Here is a 27,894-nt window from a genome sequence, read left to right as displayed (position 1 = left end):
TGTGTTTGTTTTTGTTCAAGGAGTGACAGTATGACTTGGAGTCTGTGTGCAGAGTGACAATGTGACTTGTGTTAGGTTGATGGTGAGGCTGGGAATGAGTGTGCGGTGTGTGCAGAGTGTCGGTGTCACTGGGAGTCTGTGCATGTGGAGGATGATGATACGAGTGCGCAGAGTGTGGTGCCAACATTCCCTTTTGCAGCATTGAACCTTATGAATTTAGTCGGCCACAACATGAATGATGATTCCTCAGGGAATAAATTTCTACTCAATCCCGAGCTCACGCGAAAGAATAGTGTGAACACTCAAGGAAACACCTTTTATTATTTCACTATTTTTCAGTGTTGTAAGAAGTTATAGTGTTAGACAGTGAGAAATATTAAGCTAACATTAGTTCGTTCGATCAGTTGTATTCCGCACAAACTCCTCTCAGCAGTTCCAACATCACGGTTTTGGCTGGGGGCATTTTAATGTGGAACCTGGTGTAGTGTAATTTGCATTAGTCACGTTTTTGTGGAATTTAGAACTGCCCATAATTAATAATGTCAGGCTGTTAGTCTGAAAATATAACGTCTTTTTGACCAAATGATAGAAGCGGCTCTCCCTCTGGGGTGAAGTTGGGATGCGAAGTATATTTTTTAGGAATGGCCTGTTTAACCCGGGTGAGGGAGGGGATACTTTGAGCAGCATAGTGCCTCTAAGTGGCTTCAGAGGATGTAAGGCTGAGCGAAAGTGGAGTTCAGTGCAAATCAACTCAGAAAGGTGCATTGGGAATCATTCAGTGACAACTTTATTAGTGATATGGACCTTGTTGCAGTTGATTTTTAGAACTTGAATCTGAAGTCTTGCTTCAACCTGGCGGAACGGAGGAGCTGGTTATTAAGGTGACTCCCTAGGAATTCCATCATCTTCCAACATTAATTTCCAAACTTAAGAGTGAAGAGACAAAAGATCTTCAGGAGCTTGCTGAGTTAACAATCAAACCTTGAATACAATGGGGAGGTGGAAAAATACAAAGCAGGGACGAGAAATGATTGAATAAGAGTGTTGACAATTTTCGCGAACTTATCGTGAAAGAGTCACCGGTAACACGAACTCTGCAGAGGTAGGAAACCTGTCACCTCTCCACCCTTGTTAATATAAAGTGTCACATCTGTGGCTTCTCTACATCGCCAGGGCTCTTCTTGGTCCCCTTGAACACAACGATTTCTTTGTCTGCAGTTCTGTGAACAATCTCCGTGTTGAAGTCCATTGGGAGGAGCTTTTCGTGGAAATCCATGGCCCCCATGCTCTCTCGCATCTTGGAACAGATGTAGATGACGGTGTTCTCGTTACTGAGGTGTTTCAGGGTCTTTATGAGAGCAGGGAAGTCCCGTGAACTGTAAACAATATCAGTGCCAAGGATGAAGTCGTAGTTTGTGGGGAACTGATTTTGGTTTTCACCCCAAATGAGAGCAGAGACTTTGGTCCGCTGTTGAACGGAGACGGGGATGTTGTTGGCAACATTGAACTGTATTTGACTGAGAACATTTGGTTGGTCTGTCAGCGTGACATCTCCGCCTGCCAAACAAATTTTAAATAGTCACTGTTTTGTCTTGTGCTTAGAGTCCAGCTCTGTTTAGTTTCCCAATGAGCTGATGTTAGAACCCATTTAATCTCTTGCAAGTACTCTTTTAGTTAAAAGTCGTTTTCGGGGGTAGCAGTGAAATTAAACATTGCTGAAACGAGATGCAATGTCGAACTTACATTCATCAAGCAGGAGGTGCAAGAAACCAAACTTAGAAAGGGAACAATCATTTCTACTACCAGAGGATGTCATGGGGGAACATTTGGGAGATAGTGATCGTTGTATTATAAGGTTCAGGATGATGTGGAGAATAGCATATGATCTTGAAGTGTAGGTTCATACTTACATGAAAGTGGAGTCGCAGCTAAATCAGTTAGTGAAGAAGTGGTTTGATATGCTTCCCTTTTTGGTCAGTGCATTGAGTATTGGATTTGGTAGGTAATGTTGCAGGTGTACAGGTCATTGGTTAGGTCACTATTGGGATACCGTGTGCAATTCTGGTCTCCCTGCTACAGGAAGGATGCTGTGAAACTTGAAAGGGTTCAGAAAAGATTTAGAAGGATTTTGCCAGGATTGGAGGGTTTGAGCTATAGGAAGAGGCTGAATAGACTGGAGCTATTTTCCCTGGAGCATCAAAAACTGAGAGGTTATGTTATAGAAGTTCTTAAAATCATGAGGGTCATGGATAAGGGTAAATAAACAAACCCTGGGGTGAGGGAGTTCAAAACTAGTGGGCTAGATTTAAAGTAAGAGGGGTAAGATTTAAAAGGGACCTAAGGGGCAATGTTTTCGCACAGAGGCTGATGCGTGTATGGTACAAGCTACCAGAGGAAGTAGTGGCAGCTGGTACAATTACAACGTTTAAAAGGCATCTGGATGGGTATATGAATAAGAAGGGTTGAGAAGGATATGGGCCAAATGGGACTAGATTTATTTAGGATATCTGGTTGCCATGGATGAGTTGGACCAAAGGGTCTGTTTCCATACTGTATATTTCTCTGAATCTAATCCAGAGTGAGAAAAATTAATTGGGGGAGAGCCAAGAACAAAGCTGGGCAGGATTGAGTAGAATGAGAGATGGGTGGTAAAAATACTAACTAAACAATGGGACACTTTCTAAGAGGAGATGTTTGGATATTTTCCCCCAAACAGGTGGAAAATACAAATCCAGAGCTGGATGACAAAGGATATTAAGATTAAAAAAAAGCAAAAAAAAATGCTTTTGATATGTGTCGGGTAAATTGAGAACCAAGAGAAATGTTGGAGATTTAGAGGGGAGGCCAAAAAGCAAATAAGAGAAGCAAAAATAAATAATTAGAAAAGACATGTAACCAATAAAACAAATGGTCTTATATGGCCATATAAATAATAAAAGATTGCTAATAGAGTCAATTAGGGATCAAAATGAAGATTTACACTCGGAGGGAAAGAGCATAGCAAAGCTGTCTTTACTAGAAGAGAGAGATGTTCCCTGGGACATAGTGACAGTGGACGGAACTCAAACACTAGAACAGACCAAAATTGATAGGCTGGAAGTTTTGAGTAGATTGTTGGTACTTAAGGTTGACAGGACCTGCTGAGATAATGTTTCAGTCTTCCTTAGATTCGGGGGAGGTGCCAGAAGACTGGAAAATTGCCAACATATTGCATCCTTCAATAAAGATTATAAGCATAAGACCCATCTGGGCTGGGAAAGCTCCAAGAGACAATTGGGATAGAATCAGCAGTGACATGGTGAAGGGTGGGTTGATTAGGAAGAATCAGTACAGATTTCTAAAGAAGAAATTGTATTTAACTAAACTGCTGGTGTTTTTTGAAGAGGGAACAGAAAGGGTTGATAACATTGTTTATCTGTAGATGAACAGCATGGAACTTGGTGAATTTGTGAACTCCATGGGAAACAGCCTTACAATCACAAAAACACTTATCGGTCATTTATCTTTGTTACTTGTAACTGAAACAAATTTGAAATAATTTGCCACTTCCCCTTTGAGGGAAATAATATTTTTGGAACAAACTATCATGTGGAACCTTGCCAAAAGTCTTGATATACTCTATAAAGACTACATCCAGTACACTACCTCCATCAATCCTCTTGTAACTTGAGAAGTTATTTAGACTGCACCTTCCCTCAGTAAATCCATGCAAACCGTCCTGATTTAAAAGATAATTTATACTATCTTTAAAACTTATGCCATGATTTTCTCACAACCGTGATTAGACCTGTAATTACTTGGGCTAACCCATATTTCTTTTTAAACCATCGTACAACATTAGCTGTCATTCAATCCTTTGACATCATGCCTTAAGCTTGTGGTGATTAGAAAATAATAGTCAGACTCTACTATTTCTTTTCTTGCTTCTCTTAACACTCCTCAGATTCATTTCAACATTTGTTTTCAAGGTGCTGACATTTTAATATTTCCTCCCCTCACTGTGTTTAACCATCCCATATTTCATGCCCCACTACTTAACTATTATGTTTCACCTCCTCTTCTGGGAAAAAGAGATGCAATGTTTTTGTGAGGCTCCATGCTCATATCTTCTATCTGCACTGTTTGTGATAATATTTTAATAATCAATCATATCGGGAATTGATTAACTCGCTGGGTAAGTTTATTTAAAACAGTTGAATACATAAAAATATGAAACGGAGGTACAGCAAATATACAGCTTGTACTGTCAGGCAGAGTTGCAACATTGTATATACATTGCATATGGACTCCTTAAAAGTGACATCTCTTAAAGGCAAACCACTTATATAACAATATTTCCACACACAAATTTGCCCTTTCAGAATTTATAAATAATCTTTGGTTTTTTCTTAATTTTATATGTCAAATTAAATTTAGGTTTAAAAAAAGTACAAAATTAACAAGCTAATTTTGATTTTAAAAAAAGAGGTTAAATCATAATTTTCAGCAATGGTTGCAAAATAGGTGATAGAGTCATAGAGTCATAGAGATGTACAGCACAAAAACAGAACCTTCGGTCCAACTCATCCATGCCGACCAGATATCCCAACCCAATCGAGTCCCACTTGCCAGCACCTGCCACATATCCTGCCAAATCCTTCCTCTTCATTTACCCATCCAGGTGCCTTTTAAATGTTGCAATTGTACTAGCATCCACCATTTCCTCTGGGAGCTCATTCCATACATATACCACCCTCTGCATGAAAAGGTTGCCCCTTAGGTCTCTTATATCTTTTCCCCTCACACCCTAAACCTATGCCCTCTAGTTCTGGACTCGCCCACCCCAGGGAAAAGACTTTGTCTATTTATCCTATCCATGCCCCTCATGATTTTATAAAACTCTGTAAGGTCACCCCTCCGATGCTCCAGGGAAAACAGCCCCAGCCTATTCAACTTCTTCCTATAGCTCAAATTATTCAACCCTGGCAATAGTGAGATTAGCAGCTGAAAATGTGTTGCTGGGAAAGCGCAGCAGGTCAGGTAGCATCCAAGGAGCAGGAGAATCGACGTTTCAGGCATGAGCCCTTCTTCAGGATGCTGCCTGACCTGCTGCGCTTTTCCAGCAACACATTTTCAGCTCTGATCTCCAGCATCTGCAGTCCTCACTTTCTCCCAATAGGGAGGTTAGCAGGCCATTTTATATCTGGGAGCCAGTATCAACATTGCTTGACAAAGTCTTTGCATCGTATGATAAGGAAAGCTAAATGCCAATGACATCTAATGGTCTAACATTGGAATAACAGCAACATTTGGATTTTATACTAGAGGAATGTTTATTGGTTCACAGGGTCTAACATGGATACTGATTGGAGTGAACAAGGACGCATAAGTTCCCAGTTCAATGCTCCATGTGAGTCAAGATGTTCAGAGTGATGTAGGAGTATTACATCAGGAGCAGAGAGTCTATTTTCGAGATTATCTAGCTCTCAGCTCAGCAACTAAAGGCAAAATATGTTCAAATGATCAGGATGTTGCTGTGGTGGAGAGTTTTCAGTTATGAAGAGAGATTGGATAGACTGCGTTTGTTTCCTTTGGAGCAGAGGAGACTGAGGTGGGACATGATTAAGATGTTTAAAATTATGAGGGGAAGAAATGTTTCCCAATTGTGGTGGGATGAATAACTGAGGCTTAGACTTAAAGTAAGAGACAGAAGGTTTAAAGGGGATGTGAGGAAAAACTTTTTCTCTGAAATGGATGATGAAAATCTGGAACTCACTGCCTGTAACATCAGAACCCTCATAACATTTAATAAATATTTAGATGTGTATTTGCGATGCCAGCGCATACAAGGCTGTGGACCAAGTGCTGGAAAATGGATTACAATGGTTGTTTTGACTAGCACAGACTCAATGGCTTAAGGGTCTTTTTCTGTGCAGTAGACCTCTATGACTCTGAAACGTGTTACATTTACATTGACAGGAGATTTTTAGGTCAGTGGCGGTACAATTGAGATACTGTGCCTCCCAGAGGGAAGACGGAACTTGATCCATAATGATACATTATTGGAAACCCAGTGATTCGAAAGGAACTTTCAAGGGAAAGACAAAGATTGAAACAACTTTTTATGAAAATTTATTTGCTTCCTTTAAATGGAGGATTAAGCATGACATTAGAAGAGGGATCAAACAGGTATGTTAAACACGTTTAGGATAGAAAGTGGTGAGGAAACAATCAGTAACTAATCAACCTTAATGAGGATAAAACCCTCTGATCGAGACAGGGTACATTGATGCATACTAGAAGTATTAGGAACGAGATTGCAGACCGCTATTACAATTCTGTGGGAACCCAGTACTGTTCTTCAATAAGGTAGGAAAACGGAAAATAAAACTAATAATAAAATAGTTGTTCAGACTGACAAAAGGTGGAAAGTTGTGTCCCATAAGTATTAATACAGGAACTATTGCTGTTCACAATTTACATAAATGATACGTACTCAGGAATACAAAAAAATACTATTTCAATAATTGAAGCCAGTACCTATGAAAGATGTTGTTAATGTAGAAAAGGAATCTGTCAGGCAGGATTGATGAGGCTGGTGGTCCTTTTCTAAAGACAAGAAAAAAACTGAGGATTGATGGATATCTTCAGAATTATGAAAACGTTTGATGAGATAGGCAAAGAGAAGATGTTTTGTGGGGGAAACCAAACCTAAGTGGTCATAAACAAAACATAGTCACTGATAAATCCAATACAGAAGTCAGGAGAAATCTGTTTAGCCCAGACAGTGGTTATGATGTGAAAGTCATTGCCATAAGGAATAGCTGAGGCAACTAAAAGAGATGCATTTAAGGGCAAGTAAGACAAACAGAAGAGAAAAAGGAACAGAAAGATACATTGATGGTGTGAAAGGAAGAATGGGGGTGTCGAAGCTCATGTGGACCTTAAGCCTAGTGTTGTATTTGTTGGGCCCACTTCTGTGACCGATCCTGTTTCTTGATAGTCCATTGATCTCCTTCACACCTACAAAATCTTTAACTCACCTAGCAAGACAGCAAGAATTCCAACGATCCCAGTCCCCGATCCCAATTCAATCACCTTCTTCCCAGAAAAACTAATCTTTTCTCGCTCAAAGTATTGACAGAGAACAAGGCCCTGAAAAAGATGTTCCATTAATTCAGCAATAATTTTTCATGAAAGAATATGTAAGCTCAGGGCAGAGTGTGAATATGATTTGCAGACAAACAGGATTCAGGGAGTCAGTACATGGAATAAGAACAATGTAGCTTCACTGCATCACATCATGAAGGTTACAAACTAGTGCATCACGCATGAATGATATAAAGTCTGGACAGTACATATTGTGTTCAAACCCATGGTGTCAGGGACCATAGAGATGTAGTGTATAGTGTCAGAGGGTATAACCCCTTAAAAAGAAAAAGAACTTACATTTATACAGCATTGCTCACAAATTCAGGATTTCCCAAAATTCTTCAACAAAAGATTTATTTCAAATTTTCTAGTAGTGCCAAGGAGAGTAAGATTTGAATATATTGTTGCAGGGAGGCAGCAAACCTTTGGGTCCCAAAATGATATAAACACAATACCTCTGCCCAGACGATAAATCTTTATTACTGTTTTATTAGTATGGTGTCAAGGATAACATAACAATAACAGATTAATCCAAAGAGGATGTAAGCCATTGCAGATGGAAAAACGATACATGATGCTAGTGAGATGTTAACTCTGACCAGGAGCATACACACTCAATAGACAGTGTCGAGGCAGCTTCAAACTCAATAGAACTCAATAGGGGCGGCACGGTGGCACAGTGGTTAGTACTGCTGCCTCACAGCGCCAGAGACCTGGGTTCAATTCCCGCCTCAGGCGACTGACTGTGTGGAGTTTGCACATTCTCCCCGTGTCTGCGTGGGTTTCCTCTGGGTGCTCCGGTTTCCTCCCACAGTCCAAAGATGTGCAGATCAGGTGAATTGGCCATGCTAAATTGCCCGTAGTGTTAGGTAAGGGATAGATGTAGGGGTATGGGTTGCGCTTCGGCGGGGCGGTGTGGCCTTGTTGGGCCGAAGGGCCTGTTTCCACTCTGTAAATAATCTAATCTAATCTAATCTAATCAATACTTGTATCCCAGGATGATTTGAAATCCAAACGTGGTGAGTGTGAGGGTATATGGTTCCAGGAACGTATTGACATTGTCTGTTGTGCCAAGTAGGATATTAACCTTGCATATGGTGCCTAAAAGGTCCTCTGCCCAGGAAGATAGGAACTGTGTGTATCCTAGCCAGGAAGATCTGAGACTGGCTCAAGCACTTGCAGGGATGTTGATAAAGGAGTGGTGTCCTCAGCATCAAATAGATTCAGTGCATATGTGGTACAAATGTTTTAAAATGAACTAAATGGGTTTCTAGAGGAGACTTTAGCTAGGACAGACAGAGTCGTCATCTCTGGGTTGTTGCCGGTGCCACGTGACAGAGAGGCAAAGAATAGGGAGAGAGTGCAGTTGAACACGTGGCTGCAAGGACGGTGTAGGAGGGAGGGCTTCAGATATTTGGACAATTGGACTGCATTCTGGGGAAGGTGGGACCTGTATAAACAGGACGGGTTGCACCTGAACCAGAAGGGCACCAATATCCTGGGGGGTAGGTTTGCTAGCACTCTTCGGGGGGGTTTAAACTAATTTGGCAGGGGGATGGGATCCGGACTTGTAGTCCAGCAAGTAAGCTAGCTGTGTGTCAGGATGTCCAAGACTGTAGGGAGGCTGTGGAGAAGGTAGCACTGACAGGGACTACTTGCGGACACAGAGATGGGCTCAAGTGCGTATACTTCAATGCAAGGAGTATCAGAAATAAGGTGGGTGAACTTAAGGCGTGGATCGGTACCTGGGACTACGATGTAGTGGCCATCACGGAAACATGGATAGATGAGGGACAGGAATGGCTGTTGGAGGTTCCTGGTTACATATGTTTCAGTAAGATTAGGGAGGGTGGTAAAAAAGGAGGGGGGGTGGCATTGCTAATTAGAAATGGTATAACGGCTGCAGAAAGGAAGTTTGAGGGGGATCTGCCTCTGGAGGTAGTATGGGCTGAAGTCAGAAATAGGAAAGGTGCAGTCACCTTGTTGGGTGTTTATTATAGGCCCCCCAATAGCAGCAGAGATGTGGAGAAACACATTGGGAAACAGATTTTGGAAAGGTGCAGAAGCCACAGGGTCGTAGTCATGGGCGACTTCAACTTCCCAAATATTGATTGGAAGCTCTTTAGATCAAGTAGATTGGATGGGGCGGTGTTTGTGCAGTGTGTCCAGGAAGCTTTTCTAACGCAGTATGTAGATTGTCCAACCAGAGGGGAGGCCATATTGGATTTGGTACTCGGTAATGAACCGGGACAAGTGGTGGGCTTGTTAGTGGGTGAACATTTTGGTGATGGCGACCACAATTCTGTGACTTTCACCTTGGTTATGGAGAGAGATAGGTGCGCACAACAAGGAAGTTTTTACAATTGGGGGAAGGGAAATTACGATGCTGTAAGACAGGATTTGAGGAGCATACGTTGGGAGCATAGGCTGTCAGGGAAGGATGTGGTGGAAATGTGGAACTTTTTCAAGGAGCAGATACGACGTGTCCTTGATATGTATGTACCGATCAGGCAGGAAAGAAATGGTCGTGTGAGGGAGCCTTGGTTGACGAGGGAGGTTGAATGTCTAGTAAAGAGGAAGAAGGAGGCTTACATAAGGTTGAGGAAACAAGGTTCAGACAGAGCAGTGGAGGGATACAGGATAGCCAGAAGGGACCTGAAGAAAGGGATTAGGAGAGCTAAGAGAGGGCATGAAAAATCCCTGGCAGATAGGATCAAGGATAACCCCAAGGCATTCTATGCGTATGTGAGAAACCTGAGAATGACGAGAACGAGGGTAGGTCCGATCAAGGACAGTGGTGGGAGACTGTGTATTGAGTCGGAAGAGATAGGAGAGGTCTTGAACAAGTACTTCTCTTCAGTATTTACGAACGAGAGGGACCGTATTGTTGAAGAGGAGAGTGTGAAACGGACTGATAAGCTAGAAGAGATACCTGTTAGGAAGGAAGATGTGTTGGACATTTTGAACAACTTGAGGATAGACAAGTCCCCCGGGCCTGACGGGATATATCCGAGGATTATGTGGGAAGCAAGAGAGGAAATTGCAGTACCGTTGGCAATGATCTTCTCGTCTTCACTGGCAACTGGGTGGTACCAGGGGACTGGAGAGTAGCGAATGTTGTGCCCCTCTTCAAAAAAGGGAATAGGGATAACCCCGGGAATTACAGGCCAGTTAGTCTTACTTCTGTGGTAGGCAAAGTAATGGAAAGGGTACTGAGGGATAGGATTTACGAGTATCTGGAAAAACACTGCTTGATTAGGGACAGCCAGCACGGATTTGTGAAGGGTAGGTCTTGCCTTACAAGTCTTATTGAATTCTTCGAGGAGGTGACCAAGCATGTGGATGAGGGTAGAGCAGTGGATGTAGTGTACATGGATTTTAGTAAGTCTTTTGATAAGGTTCCCCATGGTAGGCTTATGCGGAAAGTCAGGAGGCATGGGATAGAGGGAAATTTGGCCAATTGGATAGAAAACTGGCTAACCGGTCGAAGTCAGAGAGTGGTGGTAGATGGTAAATATTCAGCATGGAGTCCAGTTACAAGTGGAGTTCCGCAGGGATCAGTTCTGGGTCCTCTGCTGTTTGTAATTTTTATTAATGACTTAGATGAGGGAGTCGAAGGGTGGGTCAGTAAATTTGCAGATGATACAAAGATAGGTGGAGTTGTGGACAGTGAGGAGGGCTGTTATCGGCTGCAGAGGGACTTAGATATGATGCAGAGCTGGGCTGAGGAGTGGCAGATGGAGTTCAACCCTGCCAAGTGTGAGGTTGTCCATTTTGGAAGAACAAATAAGAATGCGGAATACAGGGTTAATGGTAGAGTTCTTGGTCAGGTGGAGGAACAGAGGGATCTTGGGGTCTATGTACATAGATCTTTGAAGGTTGCCACTCAGGTGGATAGAGTTTGTAAGAAGGCCTATGGAATATTATCGTTCATTAGCAGAGGGATTGAATTCAAGAGTCGTGAGGTGATGTTGCAGCTGTACAGGACTTTGGTTAGGCCACATTTGGAGTACTGTGTGCAGTTCTGGTCGCCTCACTTTAGGAAAGATGTGGAAGCTTTGGAGAGGGTGCAGAGAAGATTTACCAGGATGTTGCCTGGAATGGAGAGTAGGTCGTACGAGGATAGGTTGAGAGTTCTCGGCCTTTTCTCGTTGGAACGGCGAAGGATGAGGGGTGACTTGATAGAGGTTTATAAGATGATCAGAGGAATAGATAGAGTAGACAGTCAGAAACTTTTTCCCCGGGTACAACAGAGTGTTACAAGGGGACATAAATTTAAGGTGAAGGGTGGAAGGTATAGGGGAGATGTCAGGGGTGGGTTCTTTACCCAGAGAGTGGTGGGGGCATGGAATGCGCTGCCCGTGGGAGTGGTAGAGTCAGATTCATTGGCGACTTTTAAGCGGCATTTGGATAGGTACATGGATGGGTGCTTAATCTAGGATAGAAGTTCGGCACAACATCGTGGGCCGAAGGGCCTGTTCTGTGCTGTATTGTTCTATGTTCTATGTTCTATGTTTTACTCAGAGAGTAGTAAGGGTATGGAATGCTTTGCCTGCAACGATAGTAGATTCGCCAAGTTTAAGTGCATTTAACTGAAGTCATTGGACAGGCATATGGACGTACATGGAATACTGTAGGAGGGATGGGCTTCAGATTAGTATGACAGAGTGGCGCAACATCGAGGGCTGAAGGGCTTGTACTGCGCTGTAATGTTATATGTTCTATGTTCTATGATGTCACTCCTCACAAATGATGTGTAGGATATTTGGTGACATATTTTGTGATTATCTTCTGGAACTTGTTTGTGTCTCCCTTTTGGGATTGGTAAGGAATTCCCCATAATATTTCATTCTAGCCTAGGATCAGGTATCTGAATAATTTGAAACATAAAGTGTGGTGCAAGTAGCATTGGCTGGGAATGAGTGATTTTGTCTCCCATCTTCATCACAGGGTTTTCTTCATCCTATATTTGGATCTGTTATAATCGTATTAGTAGAAATTGATCATAGTAATTAGGCAACAACATTTTTATTGTTAGTATCATTGTACCATATAACTAAGAGAATGGTAGAAAGCAAACTAGATCATCTTTCATCATCTGCTGGTTCCTATCTTCCTATGTATAGTAACTCAGAAACTCACTGCATCAAATGAGCAACTACGACATCAGAGTTGACAGAAAGCAGGTTGGAAACACAGGCAACAGGCTAGTTTTACATCTATCAGCTCAATACATTCACACTAAATGTTGGACTTACAGCTTCCCAGATTATTGCGGATATCCCAAGATTACTGGTGAAGTCCCGAGTGATTCTCAAATGGTGCCCGCAAAATTGATAGCGACTTTCTAGTTTGTTGATTCCCTCCTTGAATCCAGAGCTGTTGTAGTTCTTCTCTTCCTGTTGTGATTGCATTCTTCTCTCTGAAGTCACTCAACACCCTGGTGATCCTGATTGACCTTCTCAAATTGACAAGCAACTTTCTTCCAGTGGCCTGGTATGACTCTGTCTCAGTGCGTGCTGTCTATTTGATGTACAGTAGGTGAAGCAATTGAAACTCTGAGATGGAAACAACATAAACTTTGTTAACTTAATCTGAAGTGAGTAAATTAAAGGGGTTGAATTGCAGCCTATATTTTAAGACCAGATATTTTTAAGACAGGATGAAGCCTATTACATTTCTAATCTTAGAGATTTGATGAAAAGTCATAGGCCTAAAATGTTAACTCTGTTTTTCAATTAATGAGCACACCCAGCTTCTTCTTTATGTATTAGTGTCTCTTTAACTGCTACCTCTTCTCCAGGCATGCCCACCTTGAAGAAGCACTGCTCTGACAGGATTTCTGCTTGTTGCTTTTACTTGGTTCAACTTCATCGCTTTTTAATTTCCAGCTTTGCATTTGACCAGATATCCATCAAAACCTACTTTCACAACCCTATCTCCTTCCTCTGCAACTATCTTCAGCTAATTTCATGCAAATTATAAATGACCTGGAGGAGGGGCTTGAAGGCTGGGTGAGCAAGTTTGCGGATGATATGAAAGTCGGTGGAGTGGTGGACAGCGAAGAAGGATGTGGCAGGTTACAGCGGGATATAGATAAGTTGCAGAGCTGGGCAGAAAGGTGGCAAATGGAGTTCAATATAGCTAAGTGTGAAGTCATTCACTTTGGTAGGAGTAACAAGAAGATGGATTACTGGGCTAATGGTAGACTACTTGGTAGTGTAGATGAGCAGAGGGATCTTGGTGTCCATGTACACAGATCTCTGAAAGTTGCCACCCAGGTAAATAGTGCTGTGAAGAAGGCATATGGCGTACTGGGCTTTATTGGTAGAGGAATTGAGTTCCGGAGTCCTGAGGTCATGTTGCAGTTGTATAAGACTCTGGTGCGGCCTCATCTGGAGTATTGTGTGCAGTTTTGGTCGCCATACTATAGGAAGGATGTGGAGGCACTGGAACGGATACAGAGGAGGTTTACCAGGATGTTGCCTGGCATGGTAGGAAGATCATATGAGGAAAGGCTGAGGCACTTGGGGCTGTTCTCATTGGAGAAGAGAAGGTTTAGGGGAGATTTGAAAAAGGTGTTCAAGATGATTAGGGGTTTAGATAGGGTTGACAGTGAGAACCTTTTTCCGCATATGGAGTCAGCTGTTACTAGGGGACACAGCTTTAAATTAAGGGGAGGTTGGTATAGGACAGATGTTAGGGGTAGTTTTTTACTCAGCGGGTTGTGAGTTCATGGAATGCCCTGCCAGTATCAGTGGTGGACTCTCCCTCTTTATGGTTATTCAAGCAGGCATTGAACAAGCATATGGAGGTTATTGGGCTAGTGTAGATTAGTTAGGCTTCAGTCGGCGCAACGTCGAGGGCCGAAGGGCCTGTACTGCGCTGTATTTTTCTATGTTCTATGTCTATATTCTATAAATTCCAATTGAAATTCCACTCTCCATATTTTGGATTCACTCACAATTGCTGAATCATCAAGGCAATGGGTCCACTGTGAACCCATTTCGAGGCTTGAAAGTTGTTGTGACCCCTCTGAAAGAATGGGGGTGGGTGACTGTGAGCATGGAGAGGTGATAATGTGTGCAGTGAGACTGGACCCCTATTAGAAGGGAGTGCAGCTATTATTGCTTGGTCACAGCTCCATTGTAGCTATTGCTGTCCCAAACCCTATAATCCCAAAATGTCAGCTCAGGGATCCTGAACCCCACTTTGGGAAGCCTTGCTCCAAGGCATTGATCTTTGTTATTCATTCATGGGATTTTGGATGTCGCTTCCAAGAGTTTTCTACCTTCTTGTCTATTTCCTGTATTTGTGATTCACCTGCACTTTTCTCACTGACCTCTTACCCTTAAGATCTTTTAATTGAGGATTGTCAGCAGCCATCACAATTTCTGTGCTTCCCCTCACTCACACAAACCTGTCTCCCTCTGAATTTGCCAACAATGAAACCACACTTCCTTTCACTCCACATCCTGTAATGACATTCCACTCTCCCTGTTCCTCTGTATTCATTGCATCTGCTCCAAAAGTGCAACCTTCCATACTGATACTTCTTGTATGTCTTCATTTTTCTTTGACTGAAAAATTAGCCACCCCACCATGACCACCAACATGACTGTCAGTCTCCTCCACCCTGTCCACCCCAATTCCTGCAGTTTTCCTCTTACCCTTTGTACTCTATTTTAGAACCATGTTAGAATTCTTCCTTTTATTCCACTAAAACCTGAATTTTAACAGATCATCCTCTGCCATTTCTGACATCCCCAGTGTGACACCACCAGTAAATGAATCCACCCCCCCCACTTTCCTATCAATATTCTGAAAGGACTGTTCCCTCCCCAGTACCCTGATCCACTGCTTAATAGAGTTGCCAATTTGGTGGATGTATTCCTGGAGGACAGAGCTGGGGTCACATCTTCTCTGTGAAACGGAACCTCCTCCAATTAATTGTTCTCACTATGAATTGTTCATGGAGATCATACTGAAATAACATTGGTTTTTTCAGGACTCCTAAAATACTTCAACCCTTATTCACTTCACGTTTTATGTTGCTCATCATTTGCTCACCAATATTTGCATTACTTTTGCAGATGTACCTTTTCGCAGTCCTACACAAGAACAGTTAACATTAGGTTGTGCAAGTAGTTTTAATTGCACTGGCTCATTTCATAGATCCCTACATGACAAACTCTCCCCTGTCTTAAGAGATGGAAATAGAAAATACTAAGCATTTCAGGCACATCTGTGGAAAGAGAAAAACAGTTTGACTTCGGCTGGAATACTGTGTATAGTTTCAGGAGGGGTGTGATCACATTGGAGAGAGTGCAAAATGGCTCCAGGGATGACAAACCTCAGGTTTGGAGATCGACAGTAGAAGTTGGAACTATTTTCCTTGGAGAAAAGTAGGATAAGAGGAGAGGAATCTGAAAGCCTTCTGTAAACATACTAAAAGTGAAAGGGTGGTAAAAGGAGGCGAGGGGCTGATTAGGAATCTAAAAGGGGAGTTACACATGCAGGCAGAGGGCATAGCTGAGGTACTAAATTAATATTTTTCATTTGTCTTTAATAATGGAAGAAGATGCTACCAAAGTTGTAGTTAAAGAGAAGGTACATGAGACATTGTATAGGCTAAAAATTGATAAAGAGGAGGTACAAAAAAGACATAACTAAAAGCAAAAAAAATTGCGGATACAGGGAATTTGAAATAAAAATAGAAAATGCTGGAGACACTCAGCATCTGTAGAGAGATAGAATCGGAGTTAGCAGTATAAGTCTGATATAACTCTTCTTTAGAACTGAAAGAAGCTAGAGGCTAATTGGTTTTATGTTGTTGACAGAATTGGAGGGTGGAAAAGGAGGAGGAAGAGGAGCGAGTGGAACTGAAAATGAGGGTGCCCAGAGCAAAAGAGAAAGGACCGCTGTTGGTGATAAAGGAGAGTTAGAGATGTAAATTAGGTGTACATGCTAGGTGTGAAATGGAGAAAGTGGGTTTGCCTCACTGAGAACAAAGCCATTGAGATACAAGATGTGGAAGCAGGGAAGAGGATAAATTACATCCATCCATGCTTTAATTATTGTATACAACTCATAAAATGCTTCTGATGCTTCAGTTGCATCAAAGCCTCATAATATTGGGGAGTCAAATGGTACTTAGATCATGAGAGCTGAATTTAATCTTTTACACTCCACTTAACGATATCTATGAAAGGATGAATATCACAGTCAGAGCTTGCTGCAGGCTGCTTCCTGGATTACCACTCATATTATGCAAGAGTAGCAAATTTTATTTTCCTCACACTCTCTCAGAAATTAAAATTGAGTTTTCTGAGTTTAATTATTTGCCTTTGTTTTGTAAATAGTTTTTTTCTACCATTAACTAAATAGAGTCATAGAGTAATGGAGATGTACAGCATGGAAACAGACCCTTCGGTCCAACCAGGCCACGGCGACCAGATATCCCAACCCAATCTAGTCCCACCTGCCAGCATCCGGCCCATATCCCTCCAAACCCTTCCTATTCATATACACATCCAAATGCCTCTTAAATGTTGCAATTGTACCAGCCTCCACCACATCCTCTGGCAGCTCATTCCATTCACGTACCACCCTCTGTGTGAAAAAGTTGCGCCTTAGGTCTCTTTTATATCTTTCCCCTCTCACCCTAAACCTATGCCCTTTAGTTCTGGACTCCCTGACCCCAGGGAAAACATTTTGTCTATTTATCCTACCCACGCCCCTCATAATTTTGTAAACCTCTATAAGGTCACCCCTCAGCCTCCAATGCTCCAGGGAAAACAGCCCCAGCCTCTTCAACCTCTCCCTATAGCTCAAATCCTCCAACCCTGACAATATTCTTGTAAATCTTTTCTGAACCCTTTCAAGTTTCACAATGTCTTTCTGATAGGAAGGAGACCAGAATTGCATGCAATATTCCAACAGTGGCCTAACCAATGTCCTATACAGCCGCAACATGACCTTCCAACTCCTGTACTCAATACTCTGACCAATAAAAAAAAGCATATCAAACACCTTCTTCACTATCCTATCTACCTGCGGCTCTACTTTCAAGGAGCTATGAACCTGCACTCGAAGGTCTCTTTGTTCAGCAACACTCCCTTGGACCTTACCATTAAGTGTATAAGTCCTGCTAATATTTGCTTTCCCAAATGCAGCACATCGCATTTTGTTGGCCCATCTGGCCCTGTTGTAATCTGAGGTAACTTTCTTCGCTGTCCGCTACACCTCCAATTTTGGTGTTATCTGCAAACTAACTGTACCTTTTATGCTTGCATCCAAATCAAATATGTAAATGACAAAAAGTAGTGGACCCAGCACCAATCCTTGTGGCACTCCACTGGTCACAGGCCTCCAGTCTGAAAAACAACTCATCCACCACCACCCACTGTCTTCTACCTTTGAGCCAGTTCTGTATCCAAATGGCTAGTTCTCCCTGTATTCCATGAGATGTAACCTTGCTAATCAGTCTCCCATGGGGAACCTTGTCGAACGCCTTACTGAAGTCCATATAGATCACATCTACCGCTCTGCCCTCATGCCCTCTTTGTGTGGTGCCGCAGAAAATGGTGGAGATACTAAATTAATATTTTGCATCAGTATTTACTGTGGAAAAGGATATCGAAGATGTAGACTGTAGCGAAATAGATGGTGATATCTTGCAAAATGTCTAGATTACAGAGGAGCTCTGCCCTCTTTGTTACGTCTTCAAAAAGCTGAATCAAGTTTGTGAGACATGATTTCCCATGCACAAAGCCATGTTGACTATCCCGAATCAGTCCTTGCCTTTCCAAATACACGTACATCCTGTTCCTCAGGATTCCCTCCAACAACTTGCCCACCACCGAGGTCAGGTTCACTGGTCTATAGTTCCCTGGCTTGTCTTTACCACCCTTCTTAAACAGTGGCACCACGTTTGCCAACCTCCAGTCTTCCGGCACCTCACCTGTGACTATCGATGATACAAATATCTCAGCAAGAGGCCCAGCAATCACTTCTGTAGCTTCCCACAGAGTTCTCGGCTACACCTGATTAGGTCCTGGGGATTTATCCACCTTTACCCAGTTTCAAGACATCCAGCACTTCCTCCTCTGTAATCTAGACATTTTGCAAGATATCACCATCTATTTCCCTACAGTCTACATCTTCGATATCCTTTTCCACAGTAAATACTGTTGCAAAATATTAATTTAGTATCTCCCCCATTTTCTGCGGCACCATACAAAGGCTGCCTTGTTGATCTTTGAGGGGCCCTATTCTCTCCTGAGTTACCCTTTTGTTCTTAATGTATGCGTTAGTTAGGGAGTATAGCTTGGATGTTAAAAGCCATCAGCGTCAGTGTCTTATTTATCAAAATGCTTTGTATATTATAACCATTTCCCATGCTACAAAAACGGCATTTGGAATTCTTAGCAATTGGGGAATTCTGGCTGTTAATACTGCTTCCGTATAACGAGTGTAGACTCCAAGACTGACCACTCCAGGCTTTGTGACTAATGGACACCCAAGACAGATTGGTCTCAGACCAAGCACAGTTTCACTGTACCTCAAATAATTTCAGTTAAGTTGAACAACATTTGTGATACCCATGTTAAGTTTGTTATCACAATTTTTACTACTCAAAAATTGGGCAGTGATCTGTCTCATGAGGTAGCTATTTGGGCTGGAGTTGAGACTGAAATAAGGGTTGTCAGAGTTCGACTGAAATAGAAGAACTTTTACAGCAAATGATGGGATCAAATGCAAAATACTGCAGATGTTGTGAATTTAAAAAAAAAATTTAAAAGAATATTCATCTGGTGAGATAGCAACTGTGGAGGGACAAACAGTCGTTGGAGTTTCAAATCGACCAGAACTGCCCAGAGGTCTTCACCGCATGAATTGAAATAATAATAATAAATCAGGAGCTCTGAGGATAAATCAATGCACTGAGAGATAAGCATTTGGACTCTGGTTACCAACAAATTTAAATTAGAAAACTTACTTTGCAATTTTTCTGCAGTCCTCACTGACGTTAAACTTTCTTCAGTACAGTTGACCTGAAACTGCTAGGTTCTCATTGAGAGCTCCCACTGCAAGGCAGTTTTAACAGGGCATAATCTCTTCAGATTGCTACAACCTCACATTTTGTCCTAACTCTTGTGCAGTTGTGATGTGAAGCATCAGAATAGGAGGTTTTCTTGTGCTGATAATCTCCCCTCACTTGGTGTCCTGTTGTTGTGCAGGAACATCCAGTACTGGGCTGAGACAAATCACTGGGAGCATCCCATTCAATTGTGAGTCTCTTCCTGTGTCTCTCTGCCTATTTTGAGGAAGCCCTTATCAGTTCCAATTTCTGCTATTCACAAAAAGAAACACCCAAGCTGATTAGTCCTGGTCATTCCATTGGTTAAGCTTTGTGACCCCTTGGCAGCCCAGGAATATCAATGAGTATGTCACTCATTGTTCACATTCATTGGACAGCTTGAAAGTTGTTACTCAGGTAATTTGCGTACAACTTAGTTCTAAAAAGTTTCAAGTTTTCAATGAAAATTAATTCAGTTCTTGTAGTTCTTATTCATTATAACTGACGGCTCCAACCCTGGAATCATACTTGGACTTCTCAACTCTATTCATTGTATCACTGGAGATTATAAAGGCCAGAATGTTCCTCGTGTATCATTCACAAAGGCTTATCTCAGATTACAATGACGTATTTCTACATATGCCCTTGAGTTACAGCTTATATTTGAGTAACATTATCCATAGTGAAAGTGAGGACTGCAGATGCTGGAGATTATAGAGTGGAGAGTGGAGTGCTGAAAAAGCACAGCAGGTCAGGAGGAACAGGAGATTCGACGTTTCGGGTAAAAGCCCTTCTTCAGAGCTTTTGCCCAAAACGTCGATTCTCCTGCTCCTTGGATGCTGACGGACCTGCTGTGCTTTTCCAGCATCACACTCTCACCATTCTCCATGGTCTATCATTATCTCAGTCCACAATGAGAGTCCTGTGGGTCCATCAGCTACCGAGCAACAGAAACTTGACTTCATAATCCCATCTACCTGTATATTGACAAAGGCATAAAGGAATTATGTTTAACTGACACAAGAGGGGGCTCCTTAACAGGAGGGTCAGAAACAAGTTCAGCCCCTCAAACTTATTTTTCCATATAATTAGATTATACCTTAACCTAATCTGCCTGCATTTTCTCCAAATTCTCTTGCCTAATGTACTTTGTTGACCTCAATCTTTAAAATATTAACTATCTCAGCAGCTTCAGAAGTTTGCAGAAGACTACTCCAGATTCATGGTACCTATATGTGCCAAAGGAAGTCCAAATTTCCCTTCTAAACTACCTATCTTTAAGTTTTAGACTGTGCCTGATCGATCTGGACATCCTGACCGAAAGAAATAGCCTCTATGCATTGAATCAATTTTTTAATCAATTCATGACCCTCAGTTAGATCCTTCCCAAAGGGGCAGGCAGTGAATAACAGCACCTCTTTGAGAAGCGACTGTTTTGTCATGTATATAGGGTAGAACTTGCACTTGACTTCTGTTAAAGATGGATTCTGATGAGAGAAGGAAGGAAACACAGAAATGGTTTTCATGGTGCATGTACTGCGAATTCAACAAGATCATCTGATGCTGTCTTGGACAACCATTGGGCAAGGAAACAGACTCCCCGATTCATAGGGAGGACAAGAAGAATTCTAAGAAATGACTGTGTTGCCCGGAGGGATAAAAGAGAGGAGAAGAGGGAACAGAGAAGGGGGACATGGAAGGAGAATAGGGGAGGAGGGAATGGGGGAGGAGGGAATGGGGGAGGGAAAATGGAGGAAAATAGGGGTGAGCGGAATTGGTGGAAAACAGGAGAGCAGGAAATCGGGAAGAATAGAGCAGCGGGGAAAGGGGGAGAATAGGGCAGTGGGAAATGGGGGTGAGAATAGGGGAGGGGAGAACAAGGGAAAGGGAGAATGGAGGAGACAACTGGAGAGGGGGAGAAAGGGGAAGAATGGGGGAATGGAGAGTGAAATAGGGGAGGGGGAGAATAGGGGAGGGGGAGAATAGGGGAGGGGGAGAATAGGGGAGGGGGAGAATAGGGGAGGGGGAGAATAGGGGAGAGGGAGAATAGGGGAGGGGGAGAATAGGGGAGGGGGAGAATAGGGGAGGGGGAGAATAGGGGAGGGGGAGAATAGGGGAGGGGGAGAATAGGGGAGGGGGAGAAAGGGGAGAAGAAAGGGGAGGGGGAATGGACAGGAAGAGTGGAATGGGGAGATGGGAATGGGGAGATGGGAATGGAGGGAGAAGGGAGGGATGGGAATGGAGGGAGAAGGGAGGGATGGGAATGGAGGGAGAAGGGAGGGATGGGAATGGAGGGATGGGAATGGAGGGAGAGGGGAAGAAGGGGGGAGGGAGAGGGGAAGAAGGGGGGAGGGAGAGGGGAAGAAGGGGGGAGGGAGAGGGGAAGAAGGGGGGAGGGAGAGGGGAAGAAGGGGGAAGAGAGAAAGGGGAATTGGGGGGAGAGAGAGGAATGGGTGAGAGAGACGGGAATAGGGGGAAGAGATGGGAATGGGGGAGAGAGATGGGAATGGGGGAAGAAACGCAATGGGGGGAAGAGACAGTAATGGGGGAGAGACAGGAATGGGGGGAGAGACAGGAATGGGGGGAGAGACAGGAATGGGGGAGAGACGGAGCAGGGGTGAGGGGGAAAATGGAGGGTGGGGGAGTGGAGGTGGGGGGAATGGGGAGATGGGAATTGAGGTAGAGGTGATTTGGGGAGAGACAGAAATGGGGGGTGGAGAGATGGGAAGAGAGGGGAAGGGGTGAGGGGGAAAAATGGAGGGTGGGGGGATGGAGATGGGGGAATGGGGAGATGGGAATTGGGGAGAGATAGAAATGGGGGGGGGAGAGACAGGAATAGGGGAAGAAACTGTAATGGAGAGAGACTGGAAGGGGGGGAGACTGGAAGGGGGGGAGACTGGAAGGGGGGGGGAGACTGGAAGGAGGGGGGAGACTGGAAGGGGGGGGGGAGACTGGAAGGGGGGGGAGACTGGAAGGGGGGGGAGACTGGAAGGGGGGGGGAGACTGGAGGGGGGGGGAGACTGGAGGGGGGGGGAGACTGGAGGGGGGGGGAGACTGGAGGGGGGGGAGACTGGAAGGTGGGGGGGAGACTGGAAGGGGGGGGAGACTGGAAGGGGGGGGAGACTGGAAGGGGGGGGAGACGGGATGGGGGGGAGGGAGACGGGATGGGGGGGAGGGAGACGGGATGGGGGGGAGGGAGACGGGATGGGGGGGAGGGAGACGGGATGGGGGGTGGAGGGAGACGGGATGGGGGGTGGAGGGAGACGGGATGGGGGTGGAGGGAGACGGGATGGGGGAGGAGGGAGACGGGATGGGGGGAGGGAGACGGGATGGGCGGGGAGGAGACGGGATGGGGGGGGAGACGGGATGGGGGGGGAGACGGGATGGGGGGGGGAGACGGGATGGGGGGGAGACGGGATGGAGGGGGGGAGACGGGATGGAGGGGGGGAGACGGGATGGGGGGGGGAGACGGGATGGGGGGGGGAGACGGGATGGGGGGGGGAGACGGGATGGGGGGGGGAGACGGGATGGGGGGGAGAGACGGGATGGGGGGGGAGACGGGATGGGGGGGGAGAGACGGGATGGGGGGGGAGAGACGGGATGGGGGGGGAGAGACGGGATGGGGGGGGGAGAGACGGGATGGGGGGGGGAGAGACGGGATGGGGGGGGGAGAGACGGGATGGGGGGGGGGGAGACGGGATGGGGGGGAGAGACGGGATGGGGGGGGAGAGACGGGATGGGGGGGGAGAGACGGGATGGGGGGGAGAGACGGGATGGGGGGGGAGAGACGGGATGGGGGGGGGAGACGGGAAGGGGGGGGAGAGACGGGATGGGGGGGGAGACGGGAATGGGGGAAGAGATGGAACAAGGGTGAGGGGGAAAAATGGGGAAAAGTGGAGGTTAGGGGAGTGGGGAAGGGGGAGATGGGAATTGAGGAGAGACAGAAATGGTGGGGGGAGAGATGGGAATTGGGGGAAGAGAGGGGGAGGGGGAGAGAGAGGAATAGGGGAGAAAGAGGGAACTGGGGAGAGAGGGGGAATGGGGTGAGAGAAATGGACTGGGGGAACAGATGGTAATGGGGGAGAGACTGGAATGGGGGAGAGATGAAACAGGGGTGAGGGGGAAAAATGGGGAGGTGGGGGGAGTGGAATTGAGGTAGAGATGGGAATGGGGGGGAAAAGAGGGGAATGAAGGGGAGGAGGGTGAGGACCGAATGGGGAAATAGGAATGATGGGTTAAACGGGAATGAGATGGAAAACGGGAAGGATGGGAATGGGGGGAGGATAACGAGAATGCAGGTAGGGGCGGGTGGGGGAAGAGAGGAATGGTTGCCCCGGGTAACGTGACCCGGAGGTTGATACCCTGTGGCCCGGTTGCGGTTCCGGGGTGAGAGTGCGGTCGGAGAGATGCGGAGCGGCGGTGTGTCCTCGCGGCCCGGCCGCAGCTCGCGAGACCCGCGTCGGCGGCAGCAGCATTAGGTCCCACCATGAGCGGCCCCCAGCAGGAATCTCACTCGGAGCAACAGGAGGCCGAGGTACAGGCCCTGAACTCCATCTATGGCCAGGATTTCAGTGACCTCCGGGAGCAAGACCCATGGAAGGTGAGAGGGGAGGAGGAGCTGGGGAGAGGGGGAGGAGGAGCTGGGGGGGGGGGGGAGAGGGGGAGGAGGAGCTGGGGGGGGGGGGGAGAGGGGGAGGAGGAGCTGGGGGGGGGGGAGAGAGGGGGAGGAGGAGCTGGGGGGGGGGGGAGAGGGGGCGGAGGAGCTGGGGGGGGGGGGAGAGGGGGAGGAGGAGCTGGGGGGGGAGAGAGGGGGAGGAGGAGCTGGGGGGGGGGAGAGGGGGAGGAGGAGCTGGGGGGGGGGGAGAGGGGGAGGAGGAGCTGGGGGGGGGGGGAGAGGGGGAGGAGGAGCTGGGGGGGGGGGGAGAGGGGGAGGAGGAGCTGGGGGGGGGGGGAGAGGGGGAGGAGGAGCTGGGGGGGGGGGGAGAGGGGGAGGAGGAGCTGGGGGGGGAGAGAGGGGGAGGAGGAGCTGGGGGGGGGGAGAGAGGGGGAGGAGGAGCTGGGGGGGGGGAGAGAGGGGGAGGAGGAGCTGGGGGGGGGGAGAGAGGGGGAGGAGGAGCTGGGGGGGGGGAGAGAGGGGGAGGAGGAGCTGGGGGGGGGGAGAGAGGGGGAGGAGGAGCTGGGGGGGGGGAGAGAGGGGGAGGAGGAGCTGGGGGGGGGGAGAGAGGGGGAGGAGGAGCTGGGGGGGGGGAGAGAGGGGGAGGAGGAGCTGGGGGGGGGGAGAGGGGGAGGAGGAGCTGGGGGGGGGGAGGGTGGTAATGGCCAGGGAGGAGGATGGAGCAATCGTGTGATATTAAAGGGAAGGTGGGGGTAGTATAATTAAAGGAGGCTGAGATGAGAGTGGTATGTGGGGAGAGGAAATTGTTTGGGGTGGGAGTGCAGGGAAGGACTGGGGCAGGGGATGTGGGGATTGAGTGGGACTTGAAAAAGGGGAAGGATGGCAGGAGGAAGGGAGACGTGGATCTGGGGATATCCTGCAAGAAAGGCTGTGGGATGAGCAGAGGAGTCAGTAGGAAGGGGTGACTAGCGAATGTGAGGGATGTGGGAAATGGGGGTGGTGGGACCAGGGGTTGTGCGGGTGAGGGAATTAATTAGACAGAGAGCGTCGGAGTTGCTTGTGTTTCTGAATTAAGGTCTCTGTTCCAGGTGAAACGCCCCCCAGAAATCTGCATTGCGCTGCACCCTCAGGGATTGATCAATGTTGCAGACAGTCACGTTGCTGTGGATTTACATGTCAATTGCCCAGTCAAGTACCCAGATGTGTGAGTACCTTGTCCTCTCTCTACCAGAACTTAGGAATTTGGTGGGATTGTGCATACAGTTGTTAGGCCGTGCATAACTGCACACATCGTTACTGGGTCCACTACTTTTTGTCAGTTACATAAATGATTTGGAAGTGAGCATTAGAGGTACAGTTAGTAAGTTTGCAGATGACACCAAAATTGGAGGTGTATTGGACATCCAAGAAGGTTACCTCAGATTACAACAGTATCTTGACCAGATGGGCCAGTGGGCTGAGAAGTGGCAGATGGAGTTTAATTCAGATAAATGCGAGGTGCTGCATTTTGGGAAAGCAAATCTTAGCAGGACTTATACACTTAATGGTAAGGAGAAAGTGAGGACTGCAGATGCTGGAGATCAGAGCTGAAAATGTGTTGCTGGAAAAGCGCAGCAGGTCAGGCAGCATCCAAGGAGCAGGAGAATCGACGTTTCAGAAGAAGGGCTCGACTCATGCCCAAAACGATGATTCTCGTACTCCTTGGATACTTAATGGTAAGGTCCTAGGGAGTGTTGCTGAACAAAGAGACCTTGGAGTGCAAGTTCATAACTCCTTGAAAGTAGAGTTGCAGGTCGATAAGATCATGAAGAAGGCGTTTGTATGCTTTCTTTTATTGGTCAGAATATTGAGTACAGGAGTTGGGAGATCATGTTGCGGCTGTACAGGACATTGGTTAGGCCACTGTTGGAATATTGCGTGCAATTCTGGTCTCCTTTCTATCGGAAACTTGAAAGGGTTCAGAAAAGATTTACAAGGATGTTGCCAGGGTTGGAGGATTTGAGCTATAGGGAGAGACTGAACAGGCTGGGGCTGTTTTCCCTGGAGCGTCGGAGGCTGAGGGGTGACCTTATAGAGGTTTACAAAATCATGAGGGGCATGGATAGGATAAATAGGCAGAGTCTTTTTCCCTGGGGTCAGGGAGTCCAGAACTAGAGGGCGTAGGTTTAGGGTGAGAGGGGAAAGATATAATGGGCAACTTTTTCACACAGAGGGTGGTACGTGTATAGAATGAGCTGCCAGAGGATGTGGTGGAGGCTGGTACAATTGCAACATTTAAGAGGCATTTGGATGGGTATACGAATAGGAAGGGATATGGGCCGGGTGCTGGCAGGTGGGACTAGATTGTGTTGGGATATCTGGTCGGCATGGATGGGTTGGACCGAAGGGTCTGTTTCCATGCTGTACATCTCTATGACTCTATTTGCAATTCAATGCAGAGCAAATTTATACCTCTGAAACTGTTGAGGACTGGTGACCAGAAGATACTGTTTAAAAAACAGCTGCATAGGTTGAAAAAAGTTTGATAAGTTAACTTTATTGTTGGGAGGGTGAGAAATATCTGGCAAATAGTTTATGAGGGCACCAAGCAATGTTTTGTAGGCAACTTATAGGATATAGTCCAGTCAGGAGGAAAGGGAATTGCCCAGTCAGGTGAGTGTGAGGGTCCCTCAGCGTGGAGGTGCCCACGCTTGCCTGCACAGCAGTTGTCAGCTGAAGAGACCTAAAAACAGCAAGGCTATTGCAGTGCAGGAGCATGCCTTCCATAGGAATTGTGATGGATGTGGTTGCTGCCTTTGATCTTTAAGAGGCCATTAGGGTATGGAGTCTCCAGCTTTGATCGCATTCTGGCCTGCGGATTTCAGTCAGCCGGCAGCCTCCACACTGCGGGCTATGGCGGAGGGGGTTCAGGGTGTGAAGGTGGAGAGAAAGGGAAGTTTGGTGGGGGCAAAATTATCTGTAAGTCGAGAATTGCTGTACCTGGTCCCAGACCAATGTTGGAAAAGCATGTCAGAGGTAGGAATGTGTCAGGGAGTTGACTGACCTGGCTTTGCCCAATTTTCTTATTCCCAATCCCACCTTTCATGGGGTTGGGCAAATACAACCGAAAGGCCAGTGTTCATAGATGTTAGCAGAGGTGAGCTAATCCTTGTGATATGATTTGGACCATTACAGGCTGGGTAAAAGTGCTGATCCAGAAATTTGGGAAGGGATAAGGAAGGTGGTTGGTAAGGAATTAACTGTACTTGCTGATGATTTTAACATGTCAGAAATCGATTAGGAAAATAATATCCTACTTAAAAAGAGTGGAAGTGATCACAAAATTTAACGGAAATTTGGTTTATGACTCTGTATAAGAATGAGCAAGGAGAGAAATATCTTGCAACAGATCACAAATAACAGGGATATTGAAAACTCCACTGCAGAGTTGAGGCTTTAACATGACATGAGAAAGTTAGAAGAAGTTATAAAAGCCTGAACAAATAGCTAAATTTCAGGGTGATGGATTTGTGTTTTAAGACTTTGTCCAAGTGCCCCATCAAGTTTTGTTGGAGTTGACAAAGCAATGATTGACATCAGTGATCTGTGTTAAGGATTTTCAGAAGAGGATAAGGTATTGCCCAGAATAGTGGAAATCCATATTACATTTCAAGAAATTGACTCTTAATTTTAATCCGTGTCTGAAGTTACCATCTGTATCAATTTGTCATTTCAATCTCCCACATGCAACTGCGTGTGATCCTAGTTTGTACGTGTGCTGTGTGATATCCAGAATCATAGCTGTTCGGGCTTTTACAGCTGGTCTCAACCTGCCTCAAATAAGATATCAAGAGAGAAAGTGTACTATTGTGCATTTTTTTTGCAATATCCAATTTAAGACTGTCACCACAGTGACTTTGCATCACTTAGAAAGTAAGTACGTGATTGTGTCTTAAATTGCTCACCACTTAACTTCACGTTGCTGAAATTCAAATTTGTCATTTGTATGGATAGCTGTAAAACATAGTGTTTGTCATTTATGAAAGCAGTTTTATTTAAATGGTAGTTGTCAAAATTATTGTGCTGA

General features: G+C 45.6%; 2 protein-coding genes across 5 annotated transcripts in view; one reads left to right on the top strand and one right to left on the bottom strand.

The window, feature by feature from the left end:
• Nucleotides 1-387: 387 nt before the first annotated feature.
• Nucleotides 388-23,811, bottom strand: LOC140476564 (EEF1A lysine methyltransferase 3-like). Of its 2 annotated transcripts, XM_072569364.1 has the most exons (5): nucleotides 23,575-23,811; nucleotides 12,390-12,689; nucleotides 7,023-7,134; nucleotides 6,520-6,588; nucleotides 388-1,557 (listed from the first exon to the last, which is right to left on the bottom strand). In XM_072569364.1, the coding sequence occupies exons 2-5, from the start codon at nucleotides 12,543-12,545 to the stop codon at nucleotides 1,145-1,147; spliced, it is 750 nt and encodes a 249-aa protein (XP_072425465.1). In that variant the 5' UTR covers nucleotides 12,546-12,689; nucleotides 23,575-23,811; the 3' UTR covers nucleotides 388-1,144. The 2 variants fall into 2 exon arrangements, with proteins under 2 accessions (XP_072425465.1, XP_072425466.1); XM_072569365.1 differs by lacking the exon at nucleotides 6,520-6,588.
• The window catches only part of LOC140476562 (eIF-2-alpha kinase GCN2-like), a 122,586-nt gene continuing 118,285 nt past the window's right edge, over nucleotides 23,594-27,894 (top strand). For 2 of the 3 annotated variants that reach the window (XM_072569360.1, XM_072569362.1), the window contains exons 1-2: nucleotides 23,594-23,813; nucleotides 24,917-25,032. In XM_072569360.1, the coding sequence (XP_072425461.1) occupies nucleotides 23,700-23,813; nucleotides 24,917-25,032 (230 nt within the window). In that variant the 5' untranslated portion in view covers nucleotides 23,594-23,699. The remainder of the gene's footprint in view (nucleotides 23,814-24,916; nucleotides 25,033-27,894) is intronic. The other variant, XM_072569361.1, reaches the window with a different exon arrangement.

Source organism: Chiloscyllium punctatum, chromosome 4 (genome assembly GCF_047496795.1).
Source record: "Chiloscyllium punctatum isolate Juve2018m chromosome 4, sChiPun1.3, whole genome shotgun sequence".
Classification (NCBI taxonomy): domain Eukaryota; kingdom Metazoa; phylum Chordata; class Chondrichthyes; order Orectolobiformes; family Hemiscylliidae; genus Chiloscyllium; species Chiloscyllium punctatum.
The sequence above is the reverse complement of the archived record's forward strand: the minus strand, read 5'-3'. Positions and strand labels throughout refer to the sequence as shown.

What these genes read in the sequence shown, in the direction of transcription:
- LOC140476564 (XM_072569364.1), bottom strand. Translation starts at nt 12,545, where the DNA reads ATGCAATCACAACAGGAAGAGAAGAACTACAACAGCTCTGGATTCAAG. An exon ending in CCGCAATAATCTGGGAAGCT is followed by an intron (nt 7,135 to 12,389) that starts GTAAGTCCAACA and finishes CATCTTTTTCAG; the next exon opens with GGCCTTGTTCTCTGTCAATA. An exon ending in ATTAACAACATCTTTCATAG is followed by an intron (nt 1,558 to 6,519) that starts GTACTGGCTTCA and finishes TTTGTTTGGCAG; the next exon opens with GCGGAGATGTCACGCTGACA.